The sequence below is a fragment of the Ochotona princeps genome, chromosome 16 (assembly GCF_030435755.1).
Source record: "Ochotona princeps isolate mOchPri1 chromosome 16, mOchPri1.hap1, whole genome shotgun sequence".
Taxonomy (NCBI): Eukaryota; Metazoa; Chordata; class Mammalia; order Lagomorpha; family Ochotonidae; genus Ochotona; species Ochotona princeps.
Genome location: NC_080847.1, coordinates 56038378 through 56057808, shown reverse-complemented (window position 1 = coordinate 56057808; position 19431 = coordinate 56038378). Strand labels below are relative to the sequence as shown.

The following is a 19431-nucleotide window of genomic DNA, read 5'->3' as shown; positions in this document are numbered from 1 at the left end:
GCCTGGGTGACCCAAGGCCACCAGCTGCATGGCACTAGGGGAGGTTCTGCGTGCGGGAGAGGTGGCTGTGTGCCCAGCATCCTGGGAGCACCGCGGAGAGGTGGCTGCAGGAATGAGGAAGGATGGGAGTTGGGGGCACGGCGCAGGCCCAGTCCCAGGCCATCACAGCTGAACCTGGAAGACGGAGTCTGGATGTGCTCTGTGCCTGAGAGGGACTCTGGGTTCCAGGAGATGCTGCTGCCCTCATCCGGGTGAGGGTGATGATGGTGGAGCTGGTGGGAGGGTTGGAGGCCGTGGGAGTTCCCACGTGTCTGCTTTGAGGAGGGATCACGGCTCTGGGCTGGAGGAGCAGTTGGAAGAGCTATGGCCTGCGTGTGTCCAGGGCTCCAGGAGTCAGAGAAAACAAGAGGGTGATGGAGTGTGTGCCGACGCTCTCAGGAGGAGGGTGATGGAGTGTGCGTGCTGACGCTCTCAGGAGGAGGGTGATGGAGTGTGCGTGCCGACGCTCTCAGGAGGAGGGTGATGGAGTGTGCGTGCCGACGCTCTCAGGAGGAGGGTGATGGAGTGTGTGCCGACGCTCTCAGGAGGAGGGTGATGAAGTGTGCGTGCTGACGCTCTCAGGAGGAGGGTGATGGAGTGTGCGTGCTGACGCTCTCAGGAGGAGGTGGCCTGCTGAGGCTGCCACCGAGTGCCTGGAGGGAGCATTTTTTGGCCTGCTCTCTGTGACACGGGAACAGCGCTAGTGTGGTGGGGAGCAGACAGGTGCGGGGGTGAGCTGGGCCGCTGCACACCCAGGGGGCAGCAGGAGGAGGCTCGAGCCTTGCAGGCGGTGCTGACTTCAGAAGTGAGAGTGTGTGGGAAGGAAGTGGCTCTGGGAGCACTCCTCCCCCACTTGCACTCCAGTCCTTTTGCCAGAGCGTGGTGACATGGCCATGACCGTGCCGGTGGCAGTGGTCGGATTGCGGTGTGCCCAGCTGGGGCCGGCAGCTAGAGAGCCAGGGGCTTCTGTCACGGGGAGGATTGGGTGGGGCTTGGGGAGACAGGCCTCAGGGTCGGGCTGGAGGGCAAGGCAGCTTTCCCTTCAGGGGTCCTTCGTGCTCCTGTCACGCTGGTTGCTGCTGACAGGAGCCAGGGCTCGGGTTGAGGTGGCACTGCGGGAGAGATGGACTGGGTGTGCAGAGCACCTGGGGGGGCGTTAAAAGGGGCCTGGACAGATGCCAATGTGTGCCAGGTGGAAGAGCCAGCAGCTCCTGACCGAGGGTGCCTGTAGACACACACTGGTCCTCACACGCTCTGCCTGTGCTACACGTGGGCTCATGTGCCACTCACCAAGGCCTGGTCACCATTTCCAGACAGAAGGAGCCGGCTGTAGAGTAGTGGTGTCACTCGCCCGTGATGTGGGTCCTGGGACCTTGTCCTGGGACCAGGCGTGTGCGTCGGTCTCCAGGTTGCCCAGCTGGAGGTGGGGCGGTGGGAGCTGCAGGGCTGCCCTCAGGCTTGCCATGGTGCTGTAACCGAGTCTCTGTCCCACAGACACCATCTACGATGAGGATGAGGTCCTCCTGGCCCTGGCGGAACAGCTGGGCACCTTCACCACCCTGGTGGGAGGCCCCGAGTATGTGCACTGCCTGCTGGTGAGTCTGACGTGCCAGGGACACTTTGCGTCCATCCTCGTGTCCCCTCCGCCTGGGGTCAGACCTGTCTTGCTTCCCCTCCACCTTCTCTCGCGTCCCCCCTGCCCAGAGTTGGACCTGGCCTCTTGTCCCCTCTGCCTGGGGTCAGACCTGTCCTTGTGTCCCCTCCGCATGCCCTCATGTCCCCTCTGCCCCGGGTCGGACCTGGCCTCACGTCCGCTCCACCTGTCCTCGTGTCCCCTCTGCCCGGGGCTGGACCCGGGGACCTGTCGCAGGGCCTTGGACGTCATCTTAACAGGCAAGTCGGCAATGATACTGGTCCGCAGCCGGCATCCGCGCTCCCGACTGTGCACCTGCCTGGCCTCCCTGGCACCGAGGCAGGGCTGTGGGTTGACATTAGGCTGGGTGCTTCCGGTCACTTACGCTCTCTGTGCGTACTTCCCTTTGTGCTGGCCTGGCCCGCTGAGCGCTGACTGAAGGCGGCTGTGACTGTGGTGTCGTGCCCATCCGTGGCTGGGGAGTGCTCTCCAGGGCGTGGGGCGAGTGACTCACTGAGGTCATGGCACAGGGAAGTGACACACAGGGGTTTCAGGTCCGTCCCTTTGCCTCTGCCCCAGCCCCACCCGCCGCTGCCTCCGTGTCCCTGTGCCAGGGGACGCCTGGAGACACACGGGGGTCACGTGTGAGCAGTGGCTGCTGTGCAGTGGAGGAGAGCTCCCGTGTTCATCCAGGCTGTGCTCTGGTCGTGCGATCCGAGAAGGCCGTGGCGGTGGCCCGGTTCCTTGGTTTTCAGTGAGGCCGTGGCAGCATCTTGCGTGCCCAGGAGTTGTGTTTTGGTCGGGCAGCAGTGCTTGCCCCTCCTGTCTGCCTGTCTGGGTGTGAGGCGGCACTGCCGCCTGCAGGAGCTGGAATGTTGGCTTGAGGCAGATAGGGTAGTTTTCTTCCACACAGCATTAAGTGTAAAAACCTCGATAATTTCCATTGAATTCTAGTGTTGTGTGTTCGCATGTGCATGTCTGTATAACCTGTCTACGCCAGGTTCCATTGTTTCAGACTCTGTTGGCCGACGAGGCTCGGGGGCTCTGGATCAGCCTGGGGGCGTCCTGTGCTGCAGCAGCTGAGCTGCCCTGCGCTTGTCCGACCTTCTGGGGAGGAAGTGTGTAGCTGCTCACAGCAGAAGGCATTGCCTAGCGCCCTGGGGCCCGATAAGGAGCCAGGGCCAGCATGCGGGCACACTAGGAGCCCATGGCGGGACGGAAGCTGGGCACCCATGGACACTCTCAGCAGGGGGACCCCGGTTAGCCCATACTTGCTTTTGGGAAACACTCCCTTGTGACCTCTGGGGACACACATTGAGGCCCTTGGTGAGCCAGGTGATGATGGAAACCCAGAGGGAAGTCGGGCTGGAAAAGCTGCTTTGCAGGTCCTCGCAGGCAGCTGTGTGCCGGCTGCCCGTCTCATGGGTGAGGCTGGCTGGACTGGCGCAGCCAGGATGAGTGGAGTCCCGGGCTGCCCTGGTTCGTCATACTGTGTGCTCAGAGTGCTTGGATACCGCCCAGGCTGAGCAGAGCCGCATGCCCCTGAGGAGCTGCTTGAGACACGGGGGGAGCTGGTGTTTCCCCTGGTTGGAAGGGCCAGCGGGAAATGGCCACTGTGCAGTTGTTAAGGTATCCAGGCTGGAGGAACCCGAGCTGTGCCAGCCCTGTTCCTGGCCTCTCTCTGCCATGGGCGAAGGGACTGTGGCCGAGCCTGTGTAGCTCGGATCGTTTCTGTCGGTAGCTCCCGCTGGGAGCCTCCTGGCGCTGCAGACCCTCCCCTCAGCCGTGTAGAGGACTCGCACCTCCCTGGCTCCGGGCGGGGACCTCACACCCCCCCGGGGTGGGAAAGGCCTCAGAGCCCCACGAGGCTGATGTTGGGTCCCTGCCGGGATGGTGGTCCTGGGTGGTCCAGGGACCACACTTGGAGAAGTGCTGCCTGCAGCAGTCCACAGACTAAGTACAGCTCAGCCGCCCGGCCGCCTCGGTGAGCAGGTTCCACCAGAAGATCCCCCTGAGTGGCCCCGGGGTTGCTGATCGAGTCCTGCGCCCAGCCCAGAGGCGGGGGGGAGGTGAAGCCCACGTCTGCCGCAGCCTGTCGAGCCCACAGCACATGCTCTGCTCCTGCGCTGGAGTCCCCAGGGCCACGCTGTGGGCCTGTGCCTTACACAGGCGTATTCAGTTATCTCTACACTTTTAAAAAAGTTTTCAAATAAATTCTTTATCATGCCCTCCCCTGCTCCAGGTCCTGACGGTAAACCCAGTGCGCACTGCCCGCCTGTGTCTTTCCTGCCCCCCAGGCCCAGTGCTCACTGCCCGCCCGTGCCCTCCCTGCCCCCCAGGCCCAGTGGTCACTGCCCGCACGTGTCTTTCCTGCCCCCCAGGCCCAGTGGTCACTGCCTGCCCGTGTCCTCCCTGCCCCCCCAGGCCCAGTGATCCTTGCCCGCCCGTGTCTTTCCTGCCCCCCAGGCCCAGTGGTCACTGCCCGCCCGTGTCTTTCCTGCCCAACCAGGCCCAGTGCGCACTGCCTGCCCGTGTCTTTCCTGCCCCCCCAGGCCCAGTGGTCACTGCCCGCCCGTGTCTTTCCTGCCCCCCAGGCCCAGTGGTCACTGCCTGCCCGTGTCTTTCCTGCCCCCCAGGCCCAGTGGTCACTGCCTACCCGTGTCCTCCCTGCCCCCCAGGCCCAGTGGTCACTACCCGCACGTGTCTTTCCTGCCCCCCAGGCCCAGTGCGCACTGCCCGCCCGTGTCTTTCCTGCCCCCCAGGCCCAGTGGTCACTGCCTGCCCATGCCCTCCCCCGTTCCCCAGGCCCAGTGCTCACTGCCCGCCCGTGCTTTCTGTGGCCGTGGGCACGAGCATTCCAAGAACCTCCTACAGGCAGCATCTGAGGACCGCCGTGCTTTGGTGGCCACTGACTTTACCCCACTTTGCACCTGCAGATGACCATACCACCTGGGGCTGGGCAGGATGAAGCCTGGACTTTGGAGCTCCGTCCGGAGCCACCCCGTTTCCACCTGCAGTGTGTGCTGAACGAGGTTTCAGGTTTAGGACCAGGCTTACTCTGTGCTGCTTCTGGAAGACAAACTTTGCTTTTTACAGCTGCTTCCATGACAATGATTGGTAGGCCTGAAAGCAGCTGTCCTCTGTGGCCCGGTGCCCTGTGGGTCCCGTGGTCCCCGCCTCTGTCACGCCTGCTCTGTTGTCGCGTGCGTGGCTTCACCTGTACCCGGCCGGGTGCCAAGGCATTTTCATTGTGATTTTTTTCTGGCTTCAATGTGTACCCAGCCAGGGTGAATTTCAGACCAGAGACCTCCATAACTTTAGTTGAACATTTTCGCATATATCGAATCTCCATTAGGCCAAAAATTGCTCAGTTCCTAGCCTGTGCTGGGAGCCCTGGTGGGACGGGGGGAGCCACTCAGATGTCACTGAGGGTACACAGCCTCAGCAGGCCCTCAGTAGCGCACCAGTGGGCAGTTACCCAGCACCCCTTCTTACCATGAGCCGGTAGGTCTGTGCGCCTCTGAGCCTGGTGGCCTGGCTTTAGATTCCCGCTGCAGCTGGTCCCTGGCGTGGCCAGGTCACCTGGCTTGTCTGCACTTGCTTTTCTCTTCCTTAAAATGAGGACAGTGGCAGGACCTGCTGCATAAGCTCCTGAGCTACAGCAGGCACCCTGCGGTGGGGTGACAGTGACAGTGGTGGGCACCCATGGAAGGCCGGATGGAGGCTGGGGTGCTTGGGGGTCCACAGGGAGATGAGGCCGGGACGGGGCTCAGGTGAAGCGTGGTGGGCACCCATGGAAGGCCGGATGGAGGCTGGGGTGCTTGGGGGTCCACAGGGAGATGAGGCCGGGACGGGGCTCAGGTGAAGCGTGGTGGGCACCCATGGAAGGCCGGATGGAGGCTGGGGTGCTTGGGGGTCCACAGGGAGATGAGCCCAGGACGGGGCTCAGGTGAAGCGCGGCAGGGAGGGGAGGATGGTGTGGTGAGAGTGTCTGGTCGTCCTGTGTCCTCACAGCCCCCGCTGGAGTCGCTGGCCACGGTGGAGGAGACGGTGGTGCGGGACAAGGCGGTGGAGTCCCTGCGGGCCATCTCACACGAGCACTCGCCCTCCGACCTGGAGGCCCACTTTGTGCCTCTGGTGAAGAGACTGGCGGGGGGCGACTGGTTCACCTCCCGCACCTCGGCCTGTGGCCTCTTCTCCGTCTGCTACCCCCGCGTGTCCAGCGCTGTGAAGGCGGAGCTGCGGCAGTAAGTGCCCCTGCCCCTTGGCAGCCCCTTCCCCCTTGAGCCTGGCTCCCCTGCCCTAGAACTCTCCCCGCTCCCACCCCACCTCCTGGTCCCTGTGCCTCGTCGGAGTCTCTGAGGTTGGACAGATCTGGCATGGAAAACAGCCAGCGATGAGGCAGGCCTTGCCCGTGTCCCCAGGCCCTGCACCTTGCTCCAGAGCGTTGGTTTCCGGTGGTGTCCGCATGCCTCGCCACCTCCCTTAGCCCGCCTGGGTCTGCTTGAAGAGCGGGCCTCTCGGCCGACTCAGGCCGGCATTCTGGTTGGGCCGTTTTCCTGGGGTTGGCACGTGGTACCGCTGCCCAGGTTCCCTGCTGCCTTGGGACTCCCGGGTTTTCCCGCTCCTCATTGCAGTCCTCACCCCCAGGTATTTCCGCAACCTGTGCTCAGACGACACCCCCATGGTGCGGCGGGCCGCGGCCTCCAAGCTGGGGGAGTTTGCCAAGGTGCTGGAGCTGGACAACGTCAAGAGTGAGGTCATCCCCATGTTCTCCAGCCTGGCCTCCGACGAGCAGGTGAGTTCTGCCCGCTCCTGCCTGGGACCCAGAGCTCGGCAGGCCTCTGCTGCCCTCCTGGTGCCCTGACCCTCTCGCCAGGACTCGGTACGGCTGCTGGCGGTGGAGGCGTGTGTGAACATCGCCCAGCTCCTGCCCCAGGAAGATCTGGAGGCCTTGGTGATGCCCACCCTGCGCCAGGCTGCCGAGGACAAGTCTTGGCGTGTCCGCTACATGGTGGCAGACAAGTTCACAGAGGTGAGTGCGGGGAAGGGGCGGGCTGCGGAAGAGCTCTGGCTGCTGAACCAGGACTCCCCTGCCTGCCCAGGCTGGCAGGGTGGCAGCTGCAGTGGCTGTTGGGACTGAGTTCATGGCCTGCGAGGAGGTGCCAGCGAGAGGAGAGGGCACTGGGAACCTGTGGAGTGTCCCTGCTGTCCTCGCGCAGAAAGGAGGCGGAGGCTCGGGGCCAGGGTGCAGCAGGGAGGGCGAGCTTAGTGCGGTGTCCCAGGGCTGTGGGCAGGCGTGATGTGGGGCGTGCTGCACTCGGTGCGGGTTCACTAGGTCTTGGAGTGGCTTGCAAGGACAGGCACTTGGGGGTCCTGCGTCAGTGCTTGGCATTAGCACACGGTATGCACTGTGTGCCCAAGGTAACCTGCGGCCCTTGTTGGTACGGCCCGTCCTGCTGGTGGCTCTTCAATAGCCAGCTTTGCACAGAGCTTTGTGTGCTTTCGGTGCCTGTGACTGGCAGGTCTCACGGGCCTTCTGCCTCCCCATCATCATTATGTAGCGTGCGGGTTGGACACCCCTTCCCCACAGTGCGCGGGACCAGGGAGTTCGGATTTCAGAATGTTTTCAGGTTTTGGCATGTTCACACATCCACAGTGACGTATCTTGTGGATGGGACCACTGGGTACTGAACCCTGTGCGGTACACAGTGCCAAGGTAGAATGTCAGTAATCATTAGTACACCTGCGTTTCAACCGCAGCCTGTCAAATGAGGTCACGTGTGGACTTTGCTACTTGTATGAAAAATATTGTGAATTTTGCAACATTTTGCATTTTGGAATTAGGGTTATTCAAGTTACACACACTTCTGGTAACCAATCTTAAAAAATTAGAAACAGTCTGCTCTGATCTAGCTTCCCACTAAGGCGCCTGGGAGGTGCTTGGGTCCCTCTGCTCGTGCAAGGCTTTGACCTGACCAGAGCCCAGCTCGTGGAGACAGCTGGAGAGTAAGCCAGCAGATGGAAGCTTCTCCCTCCCTCCCTCTCCCTCCCTCTCCCTCCCTCTCTCTCCCTCTCTCTCTCTCCCTCTCCCTCTCTCTCTCCCTCTCTCTCTTTCTCTCTGGTTTTCCCTCTTTGTATCTGTCGCTCTGTCTCTCTAGTAAAGTTTTTGTTTGTTTGTTTGTTTGTTTTTCCCAGAAGGAATCAGGGACTCACTGTATCGTTAGGAATTTTTTCTAAAGCTTGTAGCAGCCACCACCATCGCCACAGTCCCCACAGTAGCTAGCCAGAGACGCTCTGCTGTTGCTTTTTAGGCCAAGCAGATTGAGGTGGGGGGCAGGGAGGGTGGCTCTCATTTGCTTCGGAGGAAGCAGAAATGAAGAGTGTTACTGGGGTCCGCCCAGCCCTGGCAGAGCGCTCTGCTCCGGCCTCTGGTGCAGGTGCCTGTGCTGACGCCGGCCTCTGCACCGTTCCCTTCTCCCGTGTAGCTCCAGAAAGCAGTGGGGCCCGAGATCACCAAGACAGACCTGGTCCCTGCCTTCCAGAACCTGATGAAGGACTGTGAGGCTGAGGTGAGGGCCGCAGCCTCCCACAAGGTCAAAGGTTGGTGCTGGCAAGCAGAACACAGCAAGCCGGGGGGCTCTGAGGGACTGGGGCAGGGCGCTGGTTTTCACACCCCCTCTTGCTTCCTGCTCCCCACAGAATTCTGTGAAAACCTCTCTGCCGACTGCCGGGAGAATGTGATCATGACCCAGATTTTGCCCTGCATTAAGGTAATGGGGAAGGTGGGCAGGAATGGCGCAGCCGGGAGCCTGCCAGAGGACTGGCTAGAGGTAGGGCCTGGGCCAGGCGCAGGCCGGGGTCCCAGCCTCGGGGCCAGGCGCAGGCCATGTCCCAGCCTCGGGGCCAGGCGCAGGCCAGGGTCCCAGCCTTGGGGCCAGACGGCTCTGGGTTGAAGCTCCTGAGGTTGGCTGCAGGCCGAGCCTGAGGTTGGGGTGACTGGGGTTGCTGTTGCAGTTGAGAACCCTCCCCCTGAGAGCTCCGAGTCTCCTCAGCCACGGGGCTTGGGGATTGGGACGAGGGCTGCTGGGAGCAGGGGTCCTTTGACTCTCCATCAGTGGGGCATGTGAGGAGCTAAGCCTCCCCCGAGGCAGGCTCAGCTGCTGTGGGAGCGAGCAGGAAGCGAGCAGGCTGTTGCCTTGGGCTTCTTGGAGTTGGCGTCTTCAGAGGTGTCCCCGACCCTGGTGCCCCCTTCTCCCAGGAGCTGGTGTCCGACGCCAACCAGCACGTCAAGTCAGCCCTGGCCTCCGTCATCATGGGCCTCTCGCCCATCTTGGGCAAGGACAACACCATCGAGCACCTCCTGCCCCTGTTCCTGGCTCAGCTGAAGGACGAGGTAACGGGGCCAGGAGGGACCCCCGCTCTGGGTTGGCAGAGACGGCAGGAGGGCCGGCTGCACACTTGGCTTGGCCGGGGTTCTTCTGGACGACTCCTTTCTCAGAGACATCGTGTCTTGTCATTCACTGTGCCCTGTTTCATGTGTCCTTGGGCCATAGGGATGTGAGATAAAGGGTAAAATATTCTTATTTTAGTATATGTGCTGCCGAAACAAGCACAAAATATTCGTATTAAATATTATCAAGTATTGAAAAGAATGAAGATCTGAAAAAGGTGGATCAGAGCCCAGCAGCGGAGCCCAGCAGACGGGCGGTCCAGGACCCATGGACGTGCCGCGGGTTCTGTGAGGATGGATTTAGGCTAAGAGTGTACAAGGAAATCTCAAAGTTGAGTGTCTTAAATACATAAAATAGAAGGTGACGATTCTGGGCAGCCCAGGTGGTCCTAAACTGGCTCACGCTGTTCCTTTAGTCTCTGAGTGATAGCCCTGATGGCGTGCTGTCTCCAGCCCCCAAGAAAGGCAGGCGGCACACAGCAGCATCCGCCCCACGTCCCCATTGGGCACAGTTAGTCGCACGTTTTTCTAGTGATGCTGTGAGATTTAAAAACCTGCTGCATTTCACCACTTGGCTTGCTGCGTGTGTCCTGGGGCCAGGAGCTCGGTTTGGCAGTGGGAGTCCTGGGAAGATGTTCTTCATGAAGCCGATGCTCTTGAGTTCTGGTGCCCTGGTCTGAGCCCTGTCGTCCTCTCTAGTGCCCCGAGGTGCGGCTGAACATCATCTCCAACCTGGACTGCGTGAACGAGGTCATTGGCATCCGGCAGCTGTCCCAGTCCCTGCTGCCCGCCATCGTGGAGCTGGCCGAGGATGCCAAGTGGCGAGTGCGGCTGGCCATCATTGAATACATGCCCCTGCTCGCTGGGCAGCTGGTGAGTGAGGAGGCCGGAGCAGTGCAGCTGTCTTTCTGGGGTGGCTTTGATTTCTTTGGGGTGTTGCTGGCAGCTCTTCCTGCTCACTGTCCCCTTGAGCCCTGACCTCCTTTACTCCTGCAGGGAGTGGAGTTCTTCGATGAGAAACTCAACTCTCTGTGCATGGCCTGGCTCGTGGACCACGGTGAGTGCCTCCGGGAAGGCGCAGAGAGATTGGAGCGTGGAGCACGGAGACGGCCCTGCCCAGGCCAGGGGCTCGTGTGGACCTGCTGTCCTGCTGCTGGGGTCTTATAGCCGTGCAGAGTAGGAAGGAGATTTGATAGGTCGTCCGGGGCTGTCGGGATAATGGAGCGTGGCAGGGCCACCCGGCAGGCCGACTTTGGCTCTGAAGCTCACCTTCCTGTCTAGCAGAGCTTAAGCAAGTCACTCGGCAATCTTGTAGTCCCGGTCTGATTCTGTCCCAGTTCTTAGGGCTTTTGTCTTGTGTAAGAATTGCTCATTGTAAAATGAAAATTGTTGCAGGGATGGATGTATTGGACGTGAAGCACTGAGTTGTTTGGGCAGATCAGTTTTCGGAGCCTCGATTTGCTCACTGGTAGAAAGATGCTGGAACTTTCCTCTTGCAGCGCTTGAGAGAGACCTGAAAAGACACTTTCAGCTGCAGCACATAATGAGCCCGTTTGCTGTCCGGCTGAGTTTGCTGACCTGCTCGGGCTCCAGTGGGAGGGGATAGGATGACCACTGCCCCTGCCTGTGGCAGTCACTCACCCCAGACCCCGTCTGTCTGTGCAGTCTATGCCATCCGTGAAGCGGCCACCAGCAACCTGAAGAAGCTGGTGGAGAAGTTTGGGAAGGAGTGGGCCCACGCCACCATCATCCCCAAGGTTTTGGCCATGTCTGGAGACCCCAACTACTTGCACCGTATGACAACACTCTTCTGTATCAACGTGAGCATCGTTGTCCGCAGCTGGCCTTGAATGGCTGGCATGCTGGGAGAGAGGCATGGAGGGGCCCGAGGCAGAGCCCTGATGGGGAGGTGCAGAGACCTGGGGGGCCTTCGGGACCCTGTGGCTGAGGGCCTGGGTGCTGAGGCCCTGGGTGAGGGTAGGGCCTGGGTGCTGAGGCCCTGGGTGAGGGTAGGGCCTGTGTGAGGGAGAGGGCCTGTGTGCTGAGGCTCTGGGTGAGGGTGAGGGCCTGGGTGCTGAGGGCCTGGGTGCTGAGGCCCTGGGTGAGGGTAGGGCCTGTGTGAGGGAGAGGGCCTGTGTGCTGAGGCTCTGGGTGAGGCCCTGGGTGAGGGTAGGGCCTGTGTGCTGAGGCTCTGGGTGAGGCCCTGGGTGAGGGTAGGGCCTGTGTGAGGGAGAGGGCCTGTGTGCTGAGGCTCTGGGTGAGGGTGAGGGCCTGGGTGCTGAGGGCCTGGGTGCTGAGGCCCTGGGTGAGGGTAGGGCCTGGGTGCTGAGGCCCTGGGTGAGGGAGGCTTGACCTGTCTGAGCACTCATTGCCAGTGTTTTTGAGAAGCCTTCTCCTTTGCTGCAGAGTAAAGCAGCTGTGTGTGTTTTTGGGAGAGTGGCTAAGGGTCTGGGCTGCAGGATTCCAGTCCTGCCGTTTGTTCCCCGACAGCGTAATGCGGCTGTTTTCTCCTGTTAAATAATTCCTTCGCATAATCACAATGCCTGACTTCTCAGGCTGTGAGGATTTATCTTGGATTTGAAGGAAAATATTCAAGAATAAATACAGTTGTGTTCTCCAAAAAGCTTTTTGCTTGTCACAATTTTGAGAACTCAGAACTAAGAAGAGATGCTAGGGCCCGGCAGCGTGGCCTAGCGGCTAAAGTCCTCGCCTTGAACGCCCCGGGATCCCATATGGGCGCCGGTTCTAATCCCGGCAGCTCCACTTCCCATCCAGCTCCCTGCTTGTGGCCTGGGAAAGCAGTCGAGGATGGCCCAAAGCTTTGGGACCCTGCACCCGTGTGGGAGACCCAGAGGAAGAGGTTCCAGGTTCCTGGCTTCGGATCGGCGTGCACTGGCCCGTTGCGGTTCACTTGGGGAGTGAAACATCGGATGGAAGATCTTCCTCTCTGTCTCTCCTCCTCTGTGTATATCCGGCTTTCCAATAAAAAAAAAAAAAAAAAAAAAAGAGATGCTAGGATTAAGATTCTCAGACCATCCCCAGAGGATAAAGGGATATTGGAAGGCAGATCGGCACATCCCAGAATGGAGGCTTGGTGTCACAGGCATGGGCTTTTCAGGAGGATGAGCTAGCTGTCCCTGGGTGGGTGAGTGGGTGGGTCAGAGTCATCCATAACCTTGGCGTGCTCACTCTGCCTCTCGCGGCCCCCAGGTGCTGTCTGAGGTCTGTGGACAGGACATCACCACCAAGCACATGCTGCCCACCGTTCTGCGTATGGCCGGGGACCCAGTTGCCAATGTCCGCTTCAATGTGGCCAAGTCCCTACAGAAGATCGGGCCCATCCTGGACAACAGGTGGGGCTGCACACGCCTCACACGCGGTGGGGAGAGGCCTTTTCTGAGCAGCTTGGTCATGACCTCTTCCCTTCCACTTTCTGAACTTTGCTCTCTCATCTGCACAGTGTAAATTCATGTGAGCAGCCTCCCCGAACAGAGTGGAAGGCGGTGTTTGTGTACTGTAGCGGGCAGTCTGCGTGTGTGTACAAGTACGTGGATGTGTATGTGTGAATAGATGGCGTGTATTTATAAAAGCACGTCAAGAAGCTAGTGCAAACTGGAATTAAAACTGTTTTGATTGCAGAAAATTTGGAATCCGTATGACTTTGCCAGACTTTCTCAAGTCCCCTTGCAAACAGCAGGTGCTACTGTGACTCAGTGGTAATGTCTGTAGTTTCCAGAAATGGCTCAGTCAGCTCCCCGCCTTTGGGAGTGACGAACTTTCCGCTAGGTGACAACGGAGAGTAAGGTGGCAAAACCCTGTCTGGGAGGTCGTGTTTTCAGGATCTTATTTTTGTTAAAGGACTCAATGAAAATATTTGTGTAAAAATAGATAAAACAGAAAACCTTGCAAAAGATGAGCAGAAACAGATAGTTGCTGGGTGGCCAGTAAGCCTGTGCTAAGCCTGTGCCGGGCCTCAGCATCACTGCCCTTCAGGAAGCTGGGAGCGGTGTGGTTGCACACTGGCCAGCCTGGCTCTGCTGACACTGGAGGGCTCTGGAGAGGACACGGAGCAGCGGGAACCAGCCCTGCGGCAGCTGGCTGTGGACCTGATCTGACTGATCAAAACCGGGCTTGTTTTCTGTCGTGGCACCTCGGTTCTGGTGGTCCTAAGCTGGGAACTGCTTGTATCAGTGTTCAGATGCCTAACAATGCACTTGAGACAGGCTGCTGTTGCTGTGCTCACGAAGAGGTTGATGTAGCTCACAGGTTTGCAAGCTGGAGGTCCAGATGGCGTGATGTAGGGCCTGTGTGAGGATCGAGGGCCGTGCGGCGGCCGTGTGTCCTCACGGCACGGTAGTGGGGCAGGCAGTGGTACAGAGGGGAGGGGAGGACCAGATTTGCTCCTTTTGTAACTACTGCGTAGTGAGAACTACAGAAGAGCTCAACTGGAGGAATGCCTCCTGCTGCCAGTGAGCCCAAGACCCCTCTCCAACTGCCCGGATTCTACTGCCTGCTGTCAGGGCCATGCTGGGGTCCACGTCTGATCCTGGCATAACCCAGGTATCTGCCAGTGTCAGTTGAATCACTTATGATTTATTCATGTAGCAGGAAACAGCTTAGCAGCAAAAAGAGTAGATATTTGCTGTAAACAACAGGCCTCTCACTTGATAATGAGAAGCCACGCCTGAGGAAACACGCTACTTGTGTCCAAATAAAAAACATGCCAACTCTTCCTGGTATTGTGATGTAGCAGGCTGATGCCTGCAATGCTAACATCCCATAGGAGCACCGGTTCAAGTCCCAGCTGCTCCACCTGCTTATGGCCTGGGCAAGCAGCAGAGGATGGGCCAAGTCCTCGGGCCCCTGTAACCCTTATGGGAGACCCAGAGTAAGCTCCAGGCCCAGCTCTGGCTTTTTAGACCATTTTGGGAGTGAGTCTGTGGCTGAAAGTTCTCCGCCTTTCATATAAATGTTTAGAGAGCATCTACGTGACTAGAGGGTACACGTGAGGGCGGAGGAGCTGCCCATCAGCCTGCGGGGACACGTGGAGTAGATGCTGCTGGGCTCCTGCATGTCCCAGAACTTTCGCTCTGGCCTTTTGGCCTCCCAGTCCAAGCTCCACATTGGCGAGAACGGAGTCAGTTTTGCACGGTCATGTCTCCTACATGGGAGACCCAGGTCAAAAGCAAAAATGAAGGCCATCCGTTTGTTCAGCCACAGATATTGGGATGCCGTGGACCACTTTATCCGGCCGCTCTGCCCTCGCTGCTGTGGAGCCCTACTGTGGCTGGCCTGTTGGTCACACTTCCCGCCGTTTGAGGCTTCTCACTGGGGGTGTGTCTGGATTCCTTCCCTCCTTGGTGTAGCTGCTCCTGTGTCCGCCCCACCTCCTTGGTGTGGCTGCTCCTGTGTCTGCCCCACCTCCTTGGTGTGGCTCCTGTGTCCGCCCCACCTCCTTGGTGTGGCTCCTGTGTCTGCCCCACCTCCTTGGTGTGGCTGCTCCTGTGTCTGCCCCACCTCCTTGGTGTGGCTCCTGTGTCTGCCCCACCTCCTTGGTGTGGCTCCTGTGTCCGCCCCACCTCCTTGGTGTGGCTCCTGTGTCCTCCCCACCTCCTTGGTGTGGCTGCTCCTGTGTCCGCCCCACCTCCTTGGTGTGGCTGCTGTGTCCGCCCCACCTCCTTGGTGTGGCTGCTCCTGTGTCCGCCCCACCTCCTTGGTGTGGCTCCTGTGTCCGCCCCACCTCCTTGGTGTGGCTGCTGTGTCCGCCCCACCTCCTTGGTGTGGCTCCTGTGTCTGCCCCACCTCCTTGGCTCTGCCTGTTACTCTGACTCACCGCTGTCTTTCTCTTCTCTCTAGCACTCTGCAGAGCGAAGTGAAGCCCATCCTGGAGAAGTTGACCCAGGACCAGGACGTGGACGTCAAGTACTTTGCCCAGGAGGCTCTGACTGGTAAGGCCTTGAGAGCTCAGGGGTGCCCCCCAGCGGGGGTGGTGTGCACCAGCGGACCCGGCAGAGGGGCCTGCGGCGCTGAGTGCTGCTCCTCCCGTTTCCACAGTTCTGTCTCTCGCCTGATGCTGAAGAGGAGCCACCGTCGGCCTCTGGCGTCCACCCTGCGGCCCCCGTGTCCCTCCCGCGGGAGACCGGTGGGGGCCTTTGGCTGTCCTTCCCTGTGCATGGTCTGCCCCAGGCCCACCCCAGCACGGTTCCTCTCCCCAGCCTGGGAAGGCTTCTCCCTGTCCATCTCCCAAGGGGCTGGAGGGGCACAAGGTCGGGTAGGGCAGCAGCCCCGAGGAAATGGGCTCTTCCCACACATAGCCGTGGGAGAAGCCAGCGTCGGGCTCCCTGGCCTGGCTGCTGTGCCAGGCTCTCCCCTGCCCCTCCGCTGCCTGTTCCTTCTGCCCTCTCGGTGGTTGGTTTGTGTCAGTTGTGCCGTTTTTATTTTATTCCTTTTTTCCCCCTTTTCACAGAGAAATAAAGATCTAGAAATAGTGATCTGGCCTTGGTCGTCAGCTTGGGATGGCAGTGGGGGTGTGCCATCTCAGGGCAGCTGTCTCTGCCAGAGTGGCCAGGTTCTCTGAGGTCCACTGAGAGTGTGGCTACAAGGTGCCGTGGTACGAGGTGCGTGACCCGCGAGGTGGGGCTGGCTCTGAGTCCTGTGCTGCTCCAGGCTCTGTTTTGTGGGCATTGGCTGAGTGATTGGCATTAAGAGCAGACCGGGTTAGAACCTGATTCCTTCAGTTAGTAGCTGTGACTTGGAGTAGGCTACCTGGGTCTTTTGAGCTCAGGTGTGTACCCCGTCAAGTGGGGGTTACAGCGAGGGCCAGATAGAAGGGCTGGCTGTGTGTCAGGACTTGGACACAGTAGCTGCCGGTTACCAGAGAACGTCCTTGGGTGTCCTCTGCGGCCTTGGCTCTGAGGGCTGCAGCAGGGAGCAGTGACAGGGACGTGAAGCCAGGCAGCACCGGTCAGCCACAGCCTCTGTTCTCCCTTTCTGAATGTGGGAGTGCCCGAGTTCAGGACGCTTCCCAATGCCATGCAGATGTGTGCAGCCGTGGTATGTGCAGGATGCTTCCCAGTGCCATGCAGATGTGTGCAGCCGTGGTATGTGCAGGACGCTTCCCAATGCCATGAAGATGTGTGCAGCCATGGAATGTGCAGGCAGAGGGGACATGGTCCTCCTTCCTGTGCTCTGAAATGTAGAACAGATGGCTGTCATGGGTGCCAGGGAGCTATTCAGACCGGAAGATGGTCTTGGGAGTAGAGGCCAGGCAAGGCGGAAGTGCCTCACTGAAGGAGCCTGGGTCCCTGACCACTCCAGGATTGGTCACACGGTGGCGTGACAGGTTTCATCACTTGAAAGTCGGCTGGATGTGTATTGATGCGGGAAAGGGCCCAGATCTTTCAGAGGTTGCCTCAGTTACTTCTAGAATACATTGCTGTTCTAGAACAGTAAAAACTGAAGTCCAGTACAGAGTATGGAAAGATGGGAGCTCAGCAGAAACTTCTGGGCTATTTGGAACCACAGAGGGGAAACCTTAGGTTTAGCTCTTTGTCTAACATGTACCGATCAAGATAATTTCAACTCAGGTGAGAGACTTTCCCTCCTTTTGTGCCTTGAAGGACATTGTTCCACAGCCTGTAACCCCAAGGGGAGGAGGAGGAAGGAGCTGGAGAGGTCTGTGCCTGAGTCTGGGGAAGGGGCTGCAGACGAGGCCCAATTCCTGTCTAGGCGGGGTCCTCAAAACAGTCAAGATTCTTGAGCTTCTTGTATTGTCAGGCTGCACAAGGTGATAATGGGCAGTAACTAGTGGGTTGTCCCTTGGGACTCTGTGTGCAGCTGGAGGAAGCCCCAGGAGTTGTACAGATGGTCCCCCCGGCCTTGGGATAGCCAGTAAGGAACGAGTAAGCCTCTGGTTTGCTCTGAGTGGCCACTACACTTAGGGACTACAGTGACTGCCAAGCAGCAAGTGACCAAGCTGTCCAGAGGTATTCGGTCATTTTGTAAATGTTTCCAGCACCTTGGGGACCTGCAGATTGGCAGTTCTTGTCAGTAGGTGCTCCTGGATAGCCAGGCTAAGGCAGGAGGCAAGGAAAGTCCACTTGCCTCTCCGTTTTCAGGCCTCTGATGGACAGAGCAAGAAGCCCCTGTCGGGTGGCTCTCCAGGTGAGAAAGTGGAGTGGAACTTGGTGCACCACTGCCTGCTGGAGTGGAGATTTGGGGGTGAAAATCACAACCAGTAAGGGCGATTTGGAGATTAAAAACTCTCCTAGGTGGCCATATGTACTTAGTAGGATTGGAATGAGGGCCCGTTGGTGAGTTAATGGAGACTGGAGGTGGTGGAGCAGATAGTACCGCAGTGGGGGCAGACAGGCTACTAGGCTAGTGGATCTTGGAGGTGGGTCAAGTCCAGTGCAAAGTGATGGGTTGGGGGGGGAGGCATGCCCATCAACAGTGAGCGCTGATTGGGTCCAGTGTGAGTGGACTCCAAGGATGTAACCTTGTTAGGAACATGAGGTCCAGTAGGGAGGGTGAGTATGATGGAAGTGGCAGGTGGGGGAAGCAGTGAGAGGGTGGGACCTGTGCTCAGGAGGCCAGTGTTAGACAAGATCTGGAGAGTAGTGTCTTCCCGCAATGGCCCAAAGAACAGAAATTGAGGCCCCTGTGACCGTCCAGTACAGCACCCCAGTGGAGACCTTGAGGAGTTGGAGGCAGGAACACCGCAGCAGGAGGAGGGTAGGGACAGTTAGCGGCAGGCTCACTGTCCACATCACACCTTGTGTGCTGCTGCTTCAGCTCCTCTTCAGTCTGCCTGCTGTAGGTTCTGCCTTCCATGGCATGCCAGCGTGGGAAAGGCAGCAAGTGGAACAGAAGGAAAATATTCCGCAAGGGAAAGGCAGGACTTTACTGATTGTTTTTCAAGCAAGCTGTTTGAGCGTGGTGAAGATAGGAAGCTGGCATGGCGCAGTCTCATGAGCTAGGCCTAGCCCCGGGGATGAGGGGCACATTGCGGTGGTCTGTCCAGTGAATTACCCCGTAGGATCCCGGGTGAGTCTCTCAACAGCTGTGAATTCTTATGCGGATTCTAAAGTCTGAAGAAAGGACCTGCGAATTGTGCCTGTAAAATCCCCAGTCACTTTGCATTGTGTCTCCAGCTACTCCTGAGGGACAGCCTCCGTTGTGTTTCCATGAAACTGCAATGGAAGTGACCAGGGATAAATAAAAAATAACAATAAATTTGCAGGCGTGAAATTTTATTTTATTTTATTATTTTTTAAAGATTTATTATTATTGGAAAGCCAGATATACAGAGAGGAGGAGAGACAGAGAGGAAGATCTTCCATCCGATGTTTCCCCAAGTGAGCCACAACGGGCCGGTGTGCGCCAATCCGATGCCGGGAACCTGGAACCTCTTCAGGGTCTCCCACACGGGTGCAGGGTCCCAAGGCTTTGGGCCGTCCTCAACTGCTTTCCCAGGCCACAGGCAGGGAGCTGGATGGGAAGTGGAGCTGCCGGGATTAGAACCGGCGCCCATATGGGATCCCGGGGCGTTCAAGGCGAGGACTTTAGCCGCTAGGCCATGCCGCCGGGCCCAGACGTGAGATTTTAAAAAGCCATACGTTTAACAGTTTGTGTTGTATGATTCCAGTTTTCTAAAGTACAAAAGAGATGAGATGATAATGTTAGAATTTGTGATACTACTGATCGCTTGAGGGTAGTGACAAAAACAGGCCATGATGATGATATTCTGTATTATAGGGGAGTCAGAATTTCCCGAAGAGAGTATTCAAATTGTTGAGTTCACCGACATGTGAATCCACCAACTTACTGGATACAAAATCAATATGAAAAAAACCAACATGTTCATATATCAACAATGATCTCACCAAGAAAGATTGCGTAAGAATCAGCCCATTTGCAATAGCTACAAAAGGAAATACTGGATTAAGTTTAACCAAGGTTGTGGAAGACTTTTACAATGAAAATTGTATGCTAATGAAGCAGATTGACAAAGAGCTCCCAAATTGGAAACACTTATTTTCATGAATGGGAAGAATTAATATCTTTTTTTTTAAACATTTTTATTGCATTTCCTTTTTTTTTAAAACTAATTATATTGCATTATGTGATACATTTTTTATGCACTGGGATTCCCCCCCGCCCCTCCCCACACCCTCCCCCACGGTGGATTGCTCCACCTTGTTGCATTTCCATAGTTCAAATTCAGTTGACATTCTTTCATTGGAGGTATTTACCAAGCATAAAGTCCAGCGTCTTATTGTCCTGGTAAGTTCAATGGTTTCTTGGT

The 19431-nt window shown here is 58.1% G+C and overlaps 1 protein-coding gene across 1 annotated transcript in view; it reads left to right on the top strand.

Moving 5' to 3' along the window:
* PPP2R1A (protein phosphatase 2 scaffold subunit Aalpha) overlaps nt 1–15452 on the top strand; it is a 30242-nt gene extending 14790 nt beyond the window's left edge. Inside the window, exons 3-15 of the mRNA XM_058674577.1 lie at nt 1534–1634; nt 5687–5919; nt 6323–6470; nt 6552–6707; nt 8161–8275; nt 8375–8445; nt 8934–9068; nt 9825–9998; nt 10122–10182; nt 10791–10945; nt 12336–12478; nt 14982–15073; nt 15180–15452. Of these exons, the coding sequence (XP_058530560.1) occupies nt 1534–1634; nt 5687–5919; nt 6323–6470; nt 6552–6707; nt 8161–8275; nt 8375–8445; nt 8934–9068; nt 9825–9998; nt 10122–10182; nt 10791–10945; nt 12336–12478; nt 14982–15073; nt 15180–15196 (1601 nt within the window). The 3' untranslated portion in view covers nt 15197–15452. The remainder of the gene's footprint in view (nt 1–1533; nt 1635–5686; nt 5920–6322; nt 6471–6551; nt 6708–8160; nt 8276–8374; nt 8446–8933; nt 9069–9824; nt 9999–10121; nt 10183–10790; nt 10946–12335; nt 12479–14981; nt 15074–15179) is intronic.
* The last annotated feature ends 3979 nt before the right edge of the window (nt 15453–19431 follow it).